The 15,997-nt window shown below is 41.7% G+C and overlaps 1 protein-coding gene across 1 annotated transcript in view; it reads left to right on the top strand.

Annotated features, from left to right (window-relative positions):
- The first annotated feature begins 788 nt into the window (after positions 1 to 788).
- The window catches only part of cat (catalase), a 46,422-nt gene continuing 31,213 nt past the window's right edge, over positions 789 to 15,997 (top strand). The window contains exons 1-3 of the mRNA XM_060838737.1: positions 789 to 927; positions 6,516 to 6,687; positions 12,679 to 12,789. Of these exons, the coding sequence (XP_060694720.1) occupies positions 862 to 927; positions 6,516 to 6,687; positions 12,679 to 12,789 (349 nt within the window). The 5' untranslated portion in view covers positions 789 to 861. The remainder of the gene's footprint in view (positions 928 to 6,515; positions 6,688 to 12,678; positions 12,790 to 15,997) is intronic.

The following is a 15,997-nucleotide window of genomic DNA, read 5'->3' as shown; positions in this document are numbered from 1 at the left end:
TAGGGAAGGACACTGCCATCCTTACCTGTTCTGGCTACTTGTGACTCCAGACTCAAATGTGGCTGACTCTTAACTGCCCTCTGCGCGATTTGGGATCAGTGATAAGTGCTGGCCTAGCCTCATCTCGTGAATGAATAAACTTTAAAAAACCAGTCTGGCACTTCCACATCATAGCTTGATAGTAACCTTTCCTATAACTAGGGTGGCATGGTACCTCACTGCTGCCTCACAGCACCAGGGACCTGAGTTCGATTCCAGCCTCAGGTGACTGCGTGGAGTTTGCACATTCTCCCCGTGTCTGCGTGGGTTTCCTCCGGGTGCTCTGATGTCCTCCCACAGTCCAAAGATGTGCAGGTTAAGTGAATTGGTGTGGTAAACTGCCCATAGTGTTTAGGTTAGGTGCGTTAGTCAGGGGTCAGTGTAGAGGAAATGGGTGTTGGGTGGGTTACACTTTGGAGAGTTGGTGTTGGACTGCAGGGCCTGTTTCCATGCTGTAGGGATTACTATGGATAACTGGACACGATATATAGAATCAGAGAGGACAGAGATGACAATCACCAGCAAAGGGCATTCAGGCACAATGGGCCTGTTTGTGTTTGCAGTACATGCAATGAATAGTCCGAGCTCTGGAGACTCTCTGTCTGTTAGGGGTGGGGGGGCGCGGGTGTCAATCAGCCGGTGACGCCAGGCAGGGGCGGTGTGAAGTTTGAATGACGTCTTTGTGATCCAATAAGCGGCGGGCGTGGACGGTGGGCGGGGCCGGCGGTGCGACGGTTGGCCAGCGGTCCCGGATTGAGAGTTTTTCTCCTGGAGAGGTGAGCGTGCGGGTGGCAGCGCGAGCTCGGTACTTGGACATTCAACATGACGGACGCGAGGGATCCGGCTCGTGACCAGCTTCGTAACTGGCTCTGCACGAAGACCGACAAGGTGAGCGCGGCTGGGCACGCTTCCATGTTGTCCCCCGGCCTGAGGGAATTAAACCCTCGTTCACTGATGTTTCTCGAAGACCCAGCACCCTCCCCTTGAGGGGGTGGTGTCACTTTTCCACGATCTTTTAATCTTCATTTGTTATTGTTGTTGTTGTTATTATTAACCGCTTCTTATAGCCTTAACATGGGAGGGGGGACAATGCACTTGAACTTATGACTTTCATGCTTACTTGGGTTAAAAGGCCAGCAATATCCTTCTCTCCAATTCCTCCCCCTCCCCAAGCTTGTGCGTTTGCTGCAAAGTGAGTTTTTTTTTAAAACAAAATCTCTTATTCTAGATCTCCTTGAGGCAGCTATAACCGGAGCAGGTCGGTCAATGCAGTGTTTACATTCCTGCACCACGTCCCATTCCAGTGTCATTGTCCAAAATCTCTCTGCATTTGGAAACGCTGAACGGATTTCTTTGTTTTTCTTTTTTGTAGGCCCTGCCTACGAGCCCTGCTCTGAACCGATTGGCTGTGTTTGTTGTCTTACCCGACTCATCAGTTGCAACTTCTTTTAAGTTTTAAGCCCTTCGAGCGATCTAAAAGATGAACTCCATTATGAATTGGGTGTGTCAGTTTTTGGGTGCCCCGAGAGGCTTCAGATTTATCCCCTGTTGTGTTTTTTTAGTTTTGATCTGTGGATTGCATCTTGTTTAAGAAATGGATCCTGGAGCATGCCATTAGCCCTGCTCCAGCATTTGGCAGAACACGTTCTACCTTCAGTCTGTCCTTCTGCATTATTCCCATAAATGTCTAATTTATTAGCTAAAAATCTGTAGACTTCTATCTTGACTATCCACAGTCTTCAGAGGTAGAGAATTCCAAGATGCACAACTCTTTGCAGCAAATTTCTCCTTGCTGTGTTCTAAACTATTAATTAATTATTGACGTATTAAAGTCAGATGTACAGCATGGAAGCAGACCCTTCGGTCCAACCTGTCCATGCCGACCAGATATCCCAATCCAATCTAGTCTCACCTGCCAGCACCTGGCCCATATTCCTCCAAACCCTTCCTATTCGTATACCATTCCAAATGCCTCTTAAATGTTGCAGCTGTACCAGGCTCCTCCACATTCTCTGGCTGTCTTTCTGTACACTCACCACCCTTTGATTGAAAGGTTGCCCGTTCGGTCTGAGATCGTAGTACTGTGTTCTATATTCCCCAGCCAGGGAAATTTTTTTTTGGCTTCAGTCCTGCCCAACCCCTGAAGAATGTTCTATTTCAATTAGACTGCTTCTTGTTTAATTCTTCTAAATTCTAAGAAATGTAGGTCTACACATTCTCTCTTTGGACAAACCACTTCTCTCCTCCAGAGCAAGTTTATCCTTTTTGGTGTAAGGACCAAACCATGCACACTACTCCTCTGATTTCATCTAAGCTCTATGTAATTGTAAGACTCCTGTTGTTTGTTTGGTACCACAAGCCTTCTGTAACTAAAGCTAACCTACCTTTTGTCTCTTGGAAGTATAAACTGAAGTGTTTGGAATTGCTCTGATCACTTATCAAATTCATTTTTAATGTTACAAAATGTGAAAATTGATGCAGGGCAAAAAGACCCTTTATTGAGGGTGCCCCACACTCGTGTTGTTTTATAGAATCATCCTCCAGATAAAATTTGGAGCTGTATAATGGCTTTGATAAGATTAGCTTTATGGCCATGATTGGCTTGCTAATCAGGATTTTCATTGTGGAAGATTATTCCTTTAGATGAACCTTTTGTAGAGGTTTATAAAATCATAAAGGGCATGGATAGAGTAAATAACCAAATCTTTTTTCCTAGGATAGGGAAGTCCAAAACTAGAGAAAATTGATTTAAGGTGAGAGGGCAAAGACTTAAAAAGGACCTATCTTTTTCATGCACAAGTTGGTGCATGTATGAAGTGAGATGGTGGAAGTGGGAACGATTTCATAATTTAAAAGGCACATGGATGGATATATGAATAAAAAGGGTTTAGAGGGATATGGGTCAAATGTTGGCAAATGGGATTGGATCAGATGGGATGTCTGGTCAATGCAAATGAGTTGGACCAAATAACAACCTGTTTTTGTGTGGAATGACTGTATGACCCTGAATATGTTTCAAGGATCATTCCTGTGTTAAAGATTAACAAAGGAGAAATCTTTGATAGTGCAAGAGTAAAGCAAGATTTCTCACTATAAATAGACAGTGTACTGAGCACAGTTCACTTTCCTGATTTAATGTTTAGTGGATTTGTGTATTCTGAACTGTGGTCATGGTATGACACATTTATCCAGCAAAGTGACCCAGAGTTTGGTGACTTCTCTTCAGCCTGTCCAATAACAGGCAGCCCAAGCAATGTCTGGATCATGGAGTATACAAAATCAACTTGGTAGAGGCTGATGCTCATGAACCAGAGAAAAATATCAAGGATTATAAAAATCCAGGCTTATAAATTTCCGAAAATTCTGATTTTGCTAGGTTGCTGATTCTGTTTTTCAGCATTGCTTATATTACCACTACCATTTAAAATGGACAATTGCAACATGCCAAGTTAGAAGATTGAATCTGGGATAAGATGAGAGGAGGGGAAATAAGCAAACCAATTTCCTCACTTCCCCTCCCCCCACCTTATTCTAGATCCAACCTTCCGCATCGACACAGCCCTCTTCACCTTTCCATCTTTCCTCCCACCTATCTACTCCACCCTACTCTTACACTTCAACTACCTATCGTATTCTCAGCCTCCTTGGGCCACCCCCCTCATTCCCGATAGTTATGCTTGAAATGTTGACTCTCCTGCCCGTTGATGCTGCTGACCAGGACCCCACACTTTGACAATATTTATATATTCAAGTTCTCAAATCTTTGACAGTGCGAGACAAAATTGACAGATATTTAAACTTTGTAACCCTAATATATTTACAGAAGTTGTGCACAAGAAAAATAATGATTAAATTTATAGATAGTGTTGACTAATCTGTTTATGGAAGGATAAAATCTGGGGCACTTCATAAGGTTTTTATTGAGTGCAGAGGTATATTTGGAAGGAGATACGTTCCCAGCAATCTTTTGGTTTTTAAAAAGAAAATAAATTCCTAAAATGAAAGCTAAAGGGTGTAAATAAGCAGATTTACAAAAAGTTGTAAGGGAGTAAGATGTTAGTTTAAGTTTTTGTCTTGCCCTCAATGTCAACCCTCAAGTATTTCTTTATAAATCCTGCGTGAACTATCTTGTGACAATAGACAATAGGTGCAGGAATAGGCCATTCTGCCCTTCGAGCCTGCACCACAATTCAATATGATCATGGCTGATCATCCTTAATCAGTATCCTGTTCCTGCCTTATCTCCATAAACCTTGAGGCAGAGCATTCCACACAGCCACCACTCTCTCTGGATGAAGAAGTTTCTCCTCATCTCTGTCCTAAATGGTCTACCCCGTATTTTTAAGCTGTGTGCTCTGGTTCGGCACTCGCCCATCAGCGGAAATATGTTTCCTGCCTCCAGAGTGTCCAATCCTTTAATAATCTTATGTCTCAATCAGATCCCCTCTGTCTTCTAAACTCAAGGGTATACAAGCCCAGTCACTCCAGTCTTTCAGCATAAGGTAATCCTGCCATTCCAGGAATTGATCTCATGAACCTACGCTGCACTCCCTCAATAGCCAGAATGTCTTTCCTCAAATTTGGAGACGAGAACTGCACACAATACTCCAGGTGTGGTCTCACCAGGGCCCTGTACAGCTGCAGAAGAACCTCTTTGCTTCTATACTCAATCCCTCTTGTTATGAAGCCCAGCATGCTATGAGCCTTCTTCACTGCCTGCTGTACCTGCATGCTTGCCTTCATTGTCTGGTGTACAAGATCACCCAGACCTCTTTTTGTACTGCCCCTTTACCTAAATTGATTCCATTTAGGTAGTAATCTGCCTTCCTGTTCTTGCCACCAAAGTGGATAACCATACATTTATCCACATTAAACTGCATCTGCCACTCACCTAACCTGTCCAGGTCACCCTGTAACTTCCGAACATCCTCTTTACATTTCACCAGCAAATTTGCTAATGTTATTACTAATACCATCTTCTATATCATTAATATATATTGTAAAAAGCTGCGGTCCCAGCACTGATCCCTGCGGTACTCCACTGGTCACTGCCTGCCATTCCGAAATGGAGCCGTTTATCACTACTCTTTGTTTCCTATCAGCCAACCAACTTTCAATCCAAGTTAGTACTTTGTCCCCAATATTATGCACCCTTAATTTTGCTCACTAACCTCCTGTGTGGGACTTTATCAAAAACTTTCTGAAAGTCCAGGTACACTACATCTACTGGATCTCCCTCCTCCATCTTCAGAGTTACGTTCTCAAAAAATTTCAGAAGATTAGTCAAGCATGAATTCCCCTTCATAAATCCATGCTGCCTCTGACCTATCCTGTTACTACTATCCAGATGTGTTGTAATTTCACCCTTTTATAATAGACTCCAACATCTTTCCCACCACTGAGGTCAGACTAACTGGCATTTTCTGTTCTTAATAAATCGTAAGAGGCACCAGTATTCTTTGGCACACCTTTGGAGAAATTGTACCTTTTACTGTGATGTATGGATGGAGAAGCCACTGCACATATACTTTCTTTTTGCCAGCCAAAACCATAGGAAAACAGGCTTATGACGGTAGTCTGTGGGGGACAAAGTTTCAGAATAAAATTTATTTGGTTGGCAATAATTGATGTTTTAAAGGAAATGGAAAATAAGTTAAAGTCGCACATCTACTGCATTTGGCCAGTTCTATCTATTTGTTTGCGCTGTTGTGGTGCGGTGATCGTATCCCTACTTCTGGGCTGTGACACCCAGGTTCAAGTACACTTGCTCCATAAGAATGTCGTAAAAGTTCTGAACAGGTTGATAAAAATCTCTATCATTAATGGAAGTGAATTCTGATTGGAAGAATTGGAACAAGATTTTTTAATACCCTATAGTGTGGAAACAGGCCCTTCAGCTCAACTAGTCCACACTGACCCTCCGAAGAGTAACCCACCCAGACCCACTTTCCCCCTAACCATTTAACATAACTGCACATCTTTGGACTATGGGAGGAAACCAGAGCACCTGGAGGACATGGGAGAATGTACAAACTCCACACAGTCGCCCGAGGCTGGAATCGAACCTGGCCCCTGGTGCTGTGAGGCAGCGGGGCTAATCACTGAGCCACTGTGCCTCCCTATTCAATTCAAATATGTTCTGGATTTGCAGCAAGAGTTTTGGAAATATAATAAATTGGAACATGCACAGAAACAGATGCCAGAACTGTTGTACCTGATAATTGGAGGTTTTGAGGCTTTTCTTATTTTAGATGGAACACAACCTCCTGTATCAATACAAAGTGAAAAGTTAAAATATTTGTGCCTGGACTTCGATGTACAATGGTGAGGTTTTTACGAATGTGGAGTGGACAGAAAAAGATGATTTCTTCAGTTTCTGTGCTTTTCAATGTGCATTTTCAGTGGCTTAAGACAGCCAACTCCATAAATTGTCCCTTTTTTTTTGAGTTTTGTAATTTTTATGTCATTTCTTTTAGAATGTGGATACCTTGACTACTGCAGGTGGCCAACCTATTGGTGACAAGCTAAATGTCATTACGGCTGGACCTCGAGGGCCAATGCTTATGCAGGACACTATATATCTTGATGAGATGGCACACTTTGACCGGGAAAGGATTCCTGAGCGTGTTGTACATGCAAAGGGCGCAGGTCAGTTGAAACCTTGGCTAATAAATTGGTAAAATAGATGTCAGAATGTTAGCTTTCTCATTAAAGCTATGTTTCACAATCAATATGTCAGCGTACTTTTATGATAACTCCATCAAAGAATGTGACCTGGGGGTACAAGTTAAAACTCCATCTTAACTCTAGCCACTTGAAGCATGACATGCTGATGAAAGCATAATGTACTGTGTAAATTAATAATATGATACTAGTTCAAGGAAATGCACCTGTCATTGTAATATTTAAATATAAAAGTGAGCTGCAATAAACATTTAGATTTTACAAAACCATATTATCTGTAACGAGCTGTGCAGTGTTAATTAATGCATATTAAGGCAGTGTTTCTAGGACCGGGGCTGAGAGTTTAATTTTACAATTAATGCCAGCAAAAGGCATCACCTTAGAGAAATGGAGGTGAGCTGTGAGTGTGACCTTGGAAGTGTCAACATGATGAAGACAAAGAATGGCAGAGCTAGCACACCATCCTGGCTCAGATCCCTGTTGCCAGGTTTCCAAGAATTTGATGTTTTGACCAATTTTATGATGTCTGAAATCTGCCTAATTTACCTGCAGCTCTTGGATATCCAAGTAATGGGGAAATTGATCATGCATTATTCAAGTGTCAGCTCTGGTAGAATATGAATTCACTTACTTGTCCATCTAAAATGACAACCTTTAGTTGCAATGAAGAAATTTAAGAAAATGCATGGATCTGTTTGATCATCGTTATTGCACTATTTTCTGTCTGAATCTGTCTAGGAGCTATGGAAATAGCTTAATTAAGATGCAACGCTTATCAACATAAGCCAAAAGGACACACCAACTTGTGGATCCAGGGTGATCAACGCTGTCTTTGACTTGTTACACTTGCATGGTTTGGAGTGACACCAGGACCACACAACTTGGGCAACAGAGGAAATATTTTCAATCCACTCTTTTAATCATCTTAACCTCCATTAGACCACTTGCCTCCAGCTGCTCCCTTTTAAGATGATCACTATTTGGGACATTCCTGATAGAACTACTATCCTAAACGTAGCTTGGTGCTAATGTTTATAAAGAACTTCTGAACTTCAGACTCAATAAAGGGAGGCTTTAGACATTTACCTTCTCGTGTTCTCTCTTGTATCCTCACTTCTCCAACCCATTGTCTTAAACCAAGTCACTATATATTTTCCCTTATCAAAGGGAATGGGATATATATTTGAAAATTTAATTTAGTCTGTTTTTAGACACCAGATGTAATCTCTTCTCCGTCTAAATACTTCAGAAGCTCACAGCTTTCATCCAGAAAGGGCATGTCCTGAAATAGCTGCTGGGACTAGGGAATAGGGTGATACATCTGGGTAAAATGACCTGGGCCCAGGACACCAGGGGGTCCACCATCCTTGGTTTGAGTTGGTGGGGGGCTCACTGTCCTCTGGTGAGGGCTATCAGTTTGATCCCAAGATCTAACTAGAGCTTTTTAACTGCTACAGATTTAATGCACATCATAGGAGCTGGAAGTTCTGCAGCTCTTGATATCAGACCTGTATTGCAACATCAAATCATGAAAGTGTAGTCATTTCAGTTGCAGGGTTCTGAAGTGAGTTGCAGTGGCTCAGTTGTAATGACACTATTCTCAGAATTTAAAGGTTTATCAAAGTGGATCACTTCACACTTCTCCAGCTTGAACTCCATCTGCCACTTATCAGCTCAGTTCTTCATCATGTCACTGTCCCATTGCAACTTAAATAGATAGGCAGGAGGCTGGAAGAACATAGCAAGCCTGGCAGTATCAGGAGGTGCAGAAGTTGACGTTCTGGGTGTAAGCCTTCTTCAGGAACAGCCCTTCATACTATCTACCACTCCAATCTTCATGTTATCGGCAAACTTACTAACCTATCCTTCCACTTCCTCATCCAAGAATTTTATAAACCTGACAGAGGTCCCAGAACCAATCCTTGCGGCACAACACTGGTCATAGAGATGTACAGCATGGAGACAGACCCTTCGGTCCAACCCGTCCATGCCGACCAGATATCCCAACCCAATCCAGTCCCACCTGCCAGCACCCGGCCCATATTCCTCCAAACCCTTCCTATTCATATACCCATCCAAATGCCTCTTAAACGTTGCAATTGTACCAGTCTCCACCACATCCTCTGGCAGCTCATTCCATACACGTACCACCCTCTGTGTGAAAAAAGTTGCCCCTTTAGGTCTCTTTTATATCTTTCCCCTCTCACCCTAAACCTATGCCCTCTTGTTCTGGACTCCCTGATCCCAGGGAAAAGACTTTGTCTGTTTATCCTATCCATGCCCCTCATAATTTTGTAAACCTCTGACGCTCCAAGGAAAACAGCCCCAGCCAGTTCAGCCTCTCCCTGTAGCTCATATCCTCCAACCCTGGCAACATCCTCGTAAATCCTTTCTGAACCCTTTCAAGTTTCACAACATCTTTCCGATAGGAAGGAGACCAGACTTGCACGCAATATTCCAACAGTGGTCTAACCAACGTCCTGTACAGCTGCAACATGACCTCCCAACTCCTGTACTCAACACTCTGACCAATAAAGGAAAGCATACCAAACGTTGCCTTCACTATCCTATCTACCTGCGACTCCACTTTCAAGGAGCTGTGAACGTGCACTCCAACATCTCTTTGTTCAGCAACACTCCCTAGGACCTTACCATTAAGTGTAGAAGTCCTGCTAAGATTTGCTTTCCCAAAATACAGTACCTTGCATTTATCTGAATTAAACTCCATCTGCCACTTCTCAGCCCATTGGCCCATCTGATCCAGATCCTGTTGTAATCTGAGGTAACTCTCTTCGCTGTCCACTGCACCTCCAATTTTGGTGTCATCTGCAAATTTACTAACTGTACCTCTTATGTACGCATCCAAATACATTATGTAAATGACACAAAGTAGACGACCCAGCACTGATCCTTGTGGCACTCTACTGGTCACAGGCCTCTAGTTTGAAAAACAACCCTCCACCACCACCCTCTGTCTTCTACCTTTGAGCCAGTTCTGGATTAGTGGTGCTGGAAGAGCACAGCAGTTCAGGCAGCATCCGAGGAGCAGTAAAAATGGCGTTTCGGGCAAAAGCCCTTCATCAGGAATACAGGCAGAGAGCCTGAAGGGTGGAGAGATAAGTGAGAAGGGTAGGGGTGGGGAGAACATAGCATAGAGTACAATAGGTGAGTGGGGGAGGGGATGAAGGTGATAGGGTAGGGTGGGAGAGAGGAGGGTGGAGTGGCTAGGTGGAAAATAAAATAGGCAGGTAGGATAAGTCATGGGGACAGTGCTCAGCTGGAAATTTGGAACTGGGGGGAGGGGGAAATGAGGAAACTGTATCCAAATTGCTAGTTCTTCCTGTATTCCATGAGATCTAAGCTTGCTAATCAGTCTTCCATGGGGAACCTTGTCAAATGCCTTACTGAAGTCCATATAGATCACATCTACTGCTCTGCCCTCATCAATCTTCTTTGTTACTTCTTCAAAAACCTCAATCAAGTTTGTGAGACACGATTTCCCACGCGCACAGCCATGTTGACTATCCTAAATCAGTCCTTGCCTTTCCAAATACATGTACATCCTGTCCCTCAGGATACCCTCCAACAACTTGCCCACCACCGAGGTCGGGCTCACTGGTCTATAGTTCCCTGGCTTGTCTTTACTGCCCTTCTTAAACAGTGGCACCACACTTGCCAACCTCCAGTCTTCCAGCACCTCACCTGTGACAATCGATGATACAAATATCTCAGCAAGAGGCCCAGCAATCACTTCTCTAGCTTCCCACAGCGTTCTCGGGTACACGTGATCAGGTCCTGGGGATCTATCCACTTTAAACCACTTCAAGACATCCAGCACTTCCTCCTCTGTAATCTGGATGTTTTGCAAGATGTCACCATCCATTTCCCTACCATCTATATCTTCCATATCCTTTTCCACAGTAAATACTGATGCAAAATATTCATTTAGTATCTCCCCCATTTTCTGTGGCTCCACACAAAGGCTGCCTTGCTGATCTTTGAGGGGTCCTATTCTCTCCCTAGTTACCCTTTTGTCCTTTAATATATTTTGTAAAATTCCTTTGGATTCTCCTTAATTCTATTTGCCAAAGCTATCTCACATCCCCGTTTTGCCCTTCTGATTTCCCTCTTAAGTATACTCGCACTTCATTTATACTCTTGATCTATCCTGTCTATACCTGACATATGCTTCCTTCTTTTTCCTAACCAAATCCTCCATTTCCTTAGTCATCCAGCATTCCTTATACCTACCAGCATTCCCTTTCACCCTGACAGGAATATACTTGACCAATTTTCGGGCTGAATACTTTTTATCTACCACCTCCTTCTGTCTTCTATGGGCTAGCCAATTCTGTATCCAGATAGCCAGGTTTCCCTGTATCTGATGCCTGTTTACTTTGCGAATGAGTTACCATGGGGAACTTTCTCATATGCCTTGCTAAAATTCATGTACGTCACATCCTCCAAGCATTCAGTAAGATTTGTGAGGCATGAATTGCCCCTCTCAAAGCCGTACTGACTATCTCTAACGAAACTATGGGTTTCCAAGTAATCATAAATCCTGTGTCTCAGAATCCTCACCAGTACACTACCCAGTAGAGCTGTGAGACTGACTAGTCTAATTCCCAGGATTAGCCCTATTCCCATTCTTGAATGCCAATATGTTGCTCCCTATACCATGATCTTTTGCTTTCCTCAATATCCTTTGTGGCATCTATCAAATGCCTTTTGGAAATCAGTACAATACATCCCCAGATTTCACATACTATCAACACACCTTCAAGGCTACTTTTGCCAATCTAATTTGGCTAATCTTCATGTAAATCAAAATTACCTTAGGTTCTTAGAATCATAGAGATGTACAGGATGAAAATTGACCCTTCGGTCCAACTCATTCATGCTGACCAGATATCCTATATTAATCTATTTCTATTTGCCAGCACTTGGCCTATATCCCTCTAAACTCTTCCTATTCATATACCTGTCCAGATGCCTTTTTAATACTGTAACTGTACCAGCCTCCTCCTCCTTCCTCTGGCAGCTCATCCCATATATTCACCAACCTCGACATGAAAAAATGTCCCTTGGGTCCTTTTTAAAAAATTTTTACGCTCTCACCCTAAATCTATGCCCTCTAGTTTTGGACTCCTCCACCTCCGGGAAAAGACCTTATCTATTTACCAACTGTACCCCTTATGACTTTATAAACCTCGACAAGGTCACCCCTCAGCGTCCGATGCTCCAGGGAAAACAGCCTCTCCTTATGGCTCAAATTCTCTAACCTGGCAACATCCTTGTAAACCTTTTCTGAATCCTTTCAAGTTTCAGAACATCCTTCCTACAGGAGGGAGACCAGAATTGCATGCAATATCGCAAAATGGCCTAACCGATGTCCTATACAGCTGCAAAGTGACTTCACAACTTTTATATTCAATACTCTGACCAATAAAGGAAAGCATACCAAATACCTTGTTCATTATCCTATCCTCCTGGGGCACCACTTTCAAGGAGCTATGAGCCTGCACTCCAAGGTCTTTTTGTTCAGCAACACTTCCAACGACCTTACCAATAAGTGTATAAGTCCTTTGAGTAGAACAATGAAACACATGACAAATTGCTTGCCTTGGCTGCATTTCCAGTTTATTCTGAACATTGTCCACTCAAGCCAAAAGCTGATGAATAAAATGCAGCCACCTTTTAGGGCAGTGATGCTTATGTGACCAAAATGAATAAATCAGAAATAAAGGCTCTGTGATTATACTGTTCCTTTGAGTCGTGTACGTTAATGTGATCTTGCACACTGCTTTAGTTCATTGAACTTTGAACATTGTTGCATATGTTACCCTTCGATGTACAATGTGTACATTCGGGTATAATTAAGGTGACTGAAGTGAAATTTGAAAATGAAACAGGAGACTGTTAGAGCTTATGACTGTCTTTTTGCCTTTCTGTTAGGTGCCTTTGGCTTCTTTGAGGTGACCCATGATATTTCAAGGTACTGCAAAGCCAAATTATTTCACCCAGTTGGGAAGAGAACATCTGCATCTGTCCGCTTCTCAACAGTTGGTAAGAGTTCCTACTCTTCCTTTTTTAGGTTTGGGGTCAATTTTGTCTGCTTCCTTTTTTTTGTTTTTGTTGTGTGTAAGTAATGTTTTCCCCATATCAAAGGTATCAAATCTGTCTAGCTTCCTTTTTGATATTAAATGGTGGATTGTAATATTATGATTCTGGTACTTAATAAGTAATCGAGAGACTAAGAATAATCCCAGATCAAATTAGTTTAAATCCCCCAATGAGAGTTTACAGTTTCATTTTAAAGGTTGAAGTTGGATCAATAAATGGATACCATATTTTTGGTTTCTCATGAAAACCCAGCCAATTCATAAATATTCTTCTGAGAACTGCCATCCTTGCCAGATGCATATGTGAGTCAGAATGTGGTTTATTCTTAACTGCATCTTAAAGGAAACTTTTTTTAAGGCTGTTAATGTACAAGTTTGAAAAACATCAGGTTAATTTGCACTGCTTTATTCAGTGTTGTGAGCCAGTGACAAATCACTTGCCTTGGCTGTATTTCAGTTTATTCTGGACGTTGTCCACTCAAGCCATTCAGTTGTTCAAAACCATGCATAAAATTGCTGGCACGTTTTAGGGCAGTGATGCTCATGTTCCCAAATGAATAAATCAAAAATAAAGGCACTTTCTGATTGTACTGTTCCTTTTGAGTCTGTACTTTATCACTTCTTATCTTGCCTAAGTGTTGGGAACTTATTGTCTGGAAAATTTATATTATTCCATGACTTGTCGCTTAGCATTGAGGGGAGTGTTTGGTTGGGGGGGTGGGTCCATTTTTAAACTTCTAAAAGTATCTAAACTGCTAGTATCTTAGTTACCTGGAAGAATCAAAAAGAAATTTAATACATTCTTATGGATTGGCATTTCAATCTAAGATTTTTGGTGCTGCCTGCATATGAATCAAAGACCTGACAATTAGTAAAGCAACATTTAAGATGCATTTAGGCAGACACACATGAGTTGACAGGCAATAGAGGGATATGGAGCATATACAGGCAATTGGATTAGTTTAGAATGGCATTGTGGTTAGCACAGATATGGTGGCCAACGGGCCTGTTCCTCTGTGGTACAGTTCTGACTTCTAATTTTCTGCAATACTGTTACTCTACAACAGGCTATTCACTGATATGTTAAATTATACTGAACAGTTTCGATTTCATAAGCTAAACAGCTTCACTATACTCCTTTTTACATCAGTAGATATAATTTGAAGAAATAGTCAAAACCAAAACAGTGCCTTATTCTGCAGACTTGCTGGATATTTGGATATCTTCGTCTGACTGCACATCACATGAACAATTTGTCTGCAAATCTATGCTGCACTTCAGGAATTAGCATCTTAATTTGTTTATCTGAAATCACAAAGCCTCCCTTGTTTCTTGTAGACATTTTCTTTTTGTCAAAAGACAGAAATTGCATATTCTAAAGTACAGCAACATCTCAACTCTACAAACACAACAAATCGTTTCCTGAATATTAAAACAAATGTCAGCAGAAATCTACAGGCCTACAAAGTATATAGTTTTAATAATTAAAGTCAGCACAACAATAACAGAAATGCACACCTTGCTTTTCAAAAAAAAAGCTTGACTTTTCCCTTTTGAGAAAAAAGTGAAAATATATCAACAAGAAGTATAGGATACAATGACAAACCATGGAATAATGTAGTTGTCCACTCAGCAAAGGCCATGCTAAATAAGAAGTGATAAAGAGCCAGGTTTCTAAACTCTGCTTGTTGTTTCAGAATGGCAGAGGCCTCCATTATTGACTTTATCTACTAGGACTCACCTGCTGTAGGAGTAGGGCATCCTGAGTTCAGAAAATGCTGTATTTACCATAGAAGATTAACATTGTTATGTTTTGACATGGCTTATGCCACAAATTTCAGTACAGTTTTCTTGATGTGGGCAATCGTTGATAATGAAGGCAATGTTGTCTTGAACTAGTTTGTTGGTTTGAAATTCAACCTTGGGCATTAATGTGTAATATATCTATAGCTTGTATTGGCATACCAGTACTTATGAGCTTGGGTCCTGTCAAGCAGTCAAATCTGCTTTTCTGCTGCAATAGAAAATAATTAATGTTGGGTTCATGCTATGTGAAGAATTCCAGCAGAAGTGAACCACTACCATTTACACATGCTTTTGCCATGATTGCCTTGGAACTTTTGCTTATCCTTGCCATCACCCAAAAGGAAAGATCCACAAGCCAAAAAACTGTAAGTGCAGAGCAGTGAGAACAATTGAAATCTGTCTTAGGAAAAAAAGCATTGAAAACATTTGGCTTCCCAATCCAGGAGGAACCAAGATTGCTTTGATGGAGACAAGTTAAAATCCAAGCGTTTCTTCCAAAGAATCAGGAAAGCAATTTACAACTTTGAAACAAACCAGGATGAGACCACTAAAGGCAGCAGAAAGGACTTGCTTTAAATCAGGAATTCTTGTGTTCTAATAGGTCAAGGGTTGCCAATTACAAATTGACTACTTAAGTCACCAATGGTCATGCATCTACTATAGAGATGAGCATTTCCTTGAATTTCGTCTGGAAAGCATCTGCTATCATCATTTCACTTCAATTTTCAGTTGATGTGCAGTGCACAGGTAGTTCTCCTATAACACTATAGTTGCTTTCCAGTGAAACCTCGCTTAATAGAAAATTGTTTAATAGAAGTAATGGGGACTGGAGAAAGCGGACATGGGGATAGACCAGCAAAAATCACAATCACTCAAAAATCACCCAAAGGCCAAATGCACACAGTATGGCACAGTCTGAATGAAAGTCTAACTCTCGTTTATTAATGAATCAAAAGTAACGATAACATTGAAAAAAATGTTGTTAATGCAGGGACAGAGTCATCATCATCATCACTATTGTTAGGTGCAGTTTTGGTTGCAGAAGTGAATGGCTGCGGTTGATTGTCTTCTGACTGTCTTTTTTTAAACCAACCCCCAAGAAACATTCAGTTTTTGCTGCTTCGCCCTACTTCTGAATTGAAGAAGTTGTTCACAGGGTGCCAGATAATAACTTACTGAATGAACTGCAACCCTGCTGTGTTCTGTGTTGTAATCATTGTCCTCTAAGAGCTGCAGCTGCCTCTCAAATTCCCTCAGGATGGAAGACAAGAGAAGTGCAAGGCTGTCATGGTATTACATCCTGGACTTCATCTTTTTCATCTCCAACTTCCATTTCCCCTTAGCTG

Source organism: Hemiscyllium ocellatum, chromosome 18 (genome assembly GCF_020745735.1).
Source record: "Hemiscyllium ocellatum isolate sHemOce1 chromosome 18, sHemOce1.pat.X.cur, whole genome shotgun sequence".
Taxonomy (NCBI): Eukaryota; Metazoa; Chordata; class Chondrichthyes; order Orectolobiformes; family Hemiscylliidae; genus Hemiscyllium; species Hemiscyllium ocellatum.
Note: the sequence above shows the minus strand (reverse complement) of the source record. Positions and strands in the feature narration are given on the sequence as shown.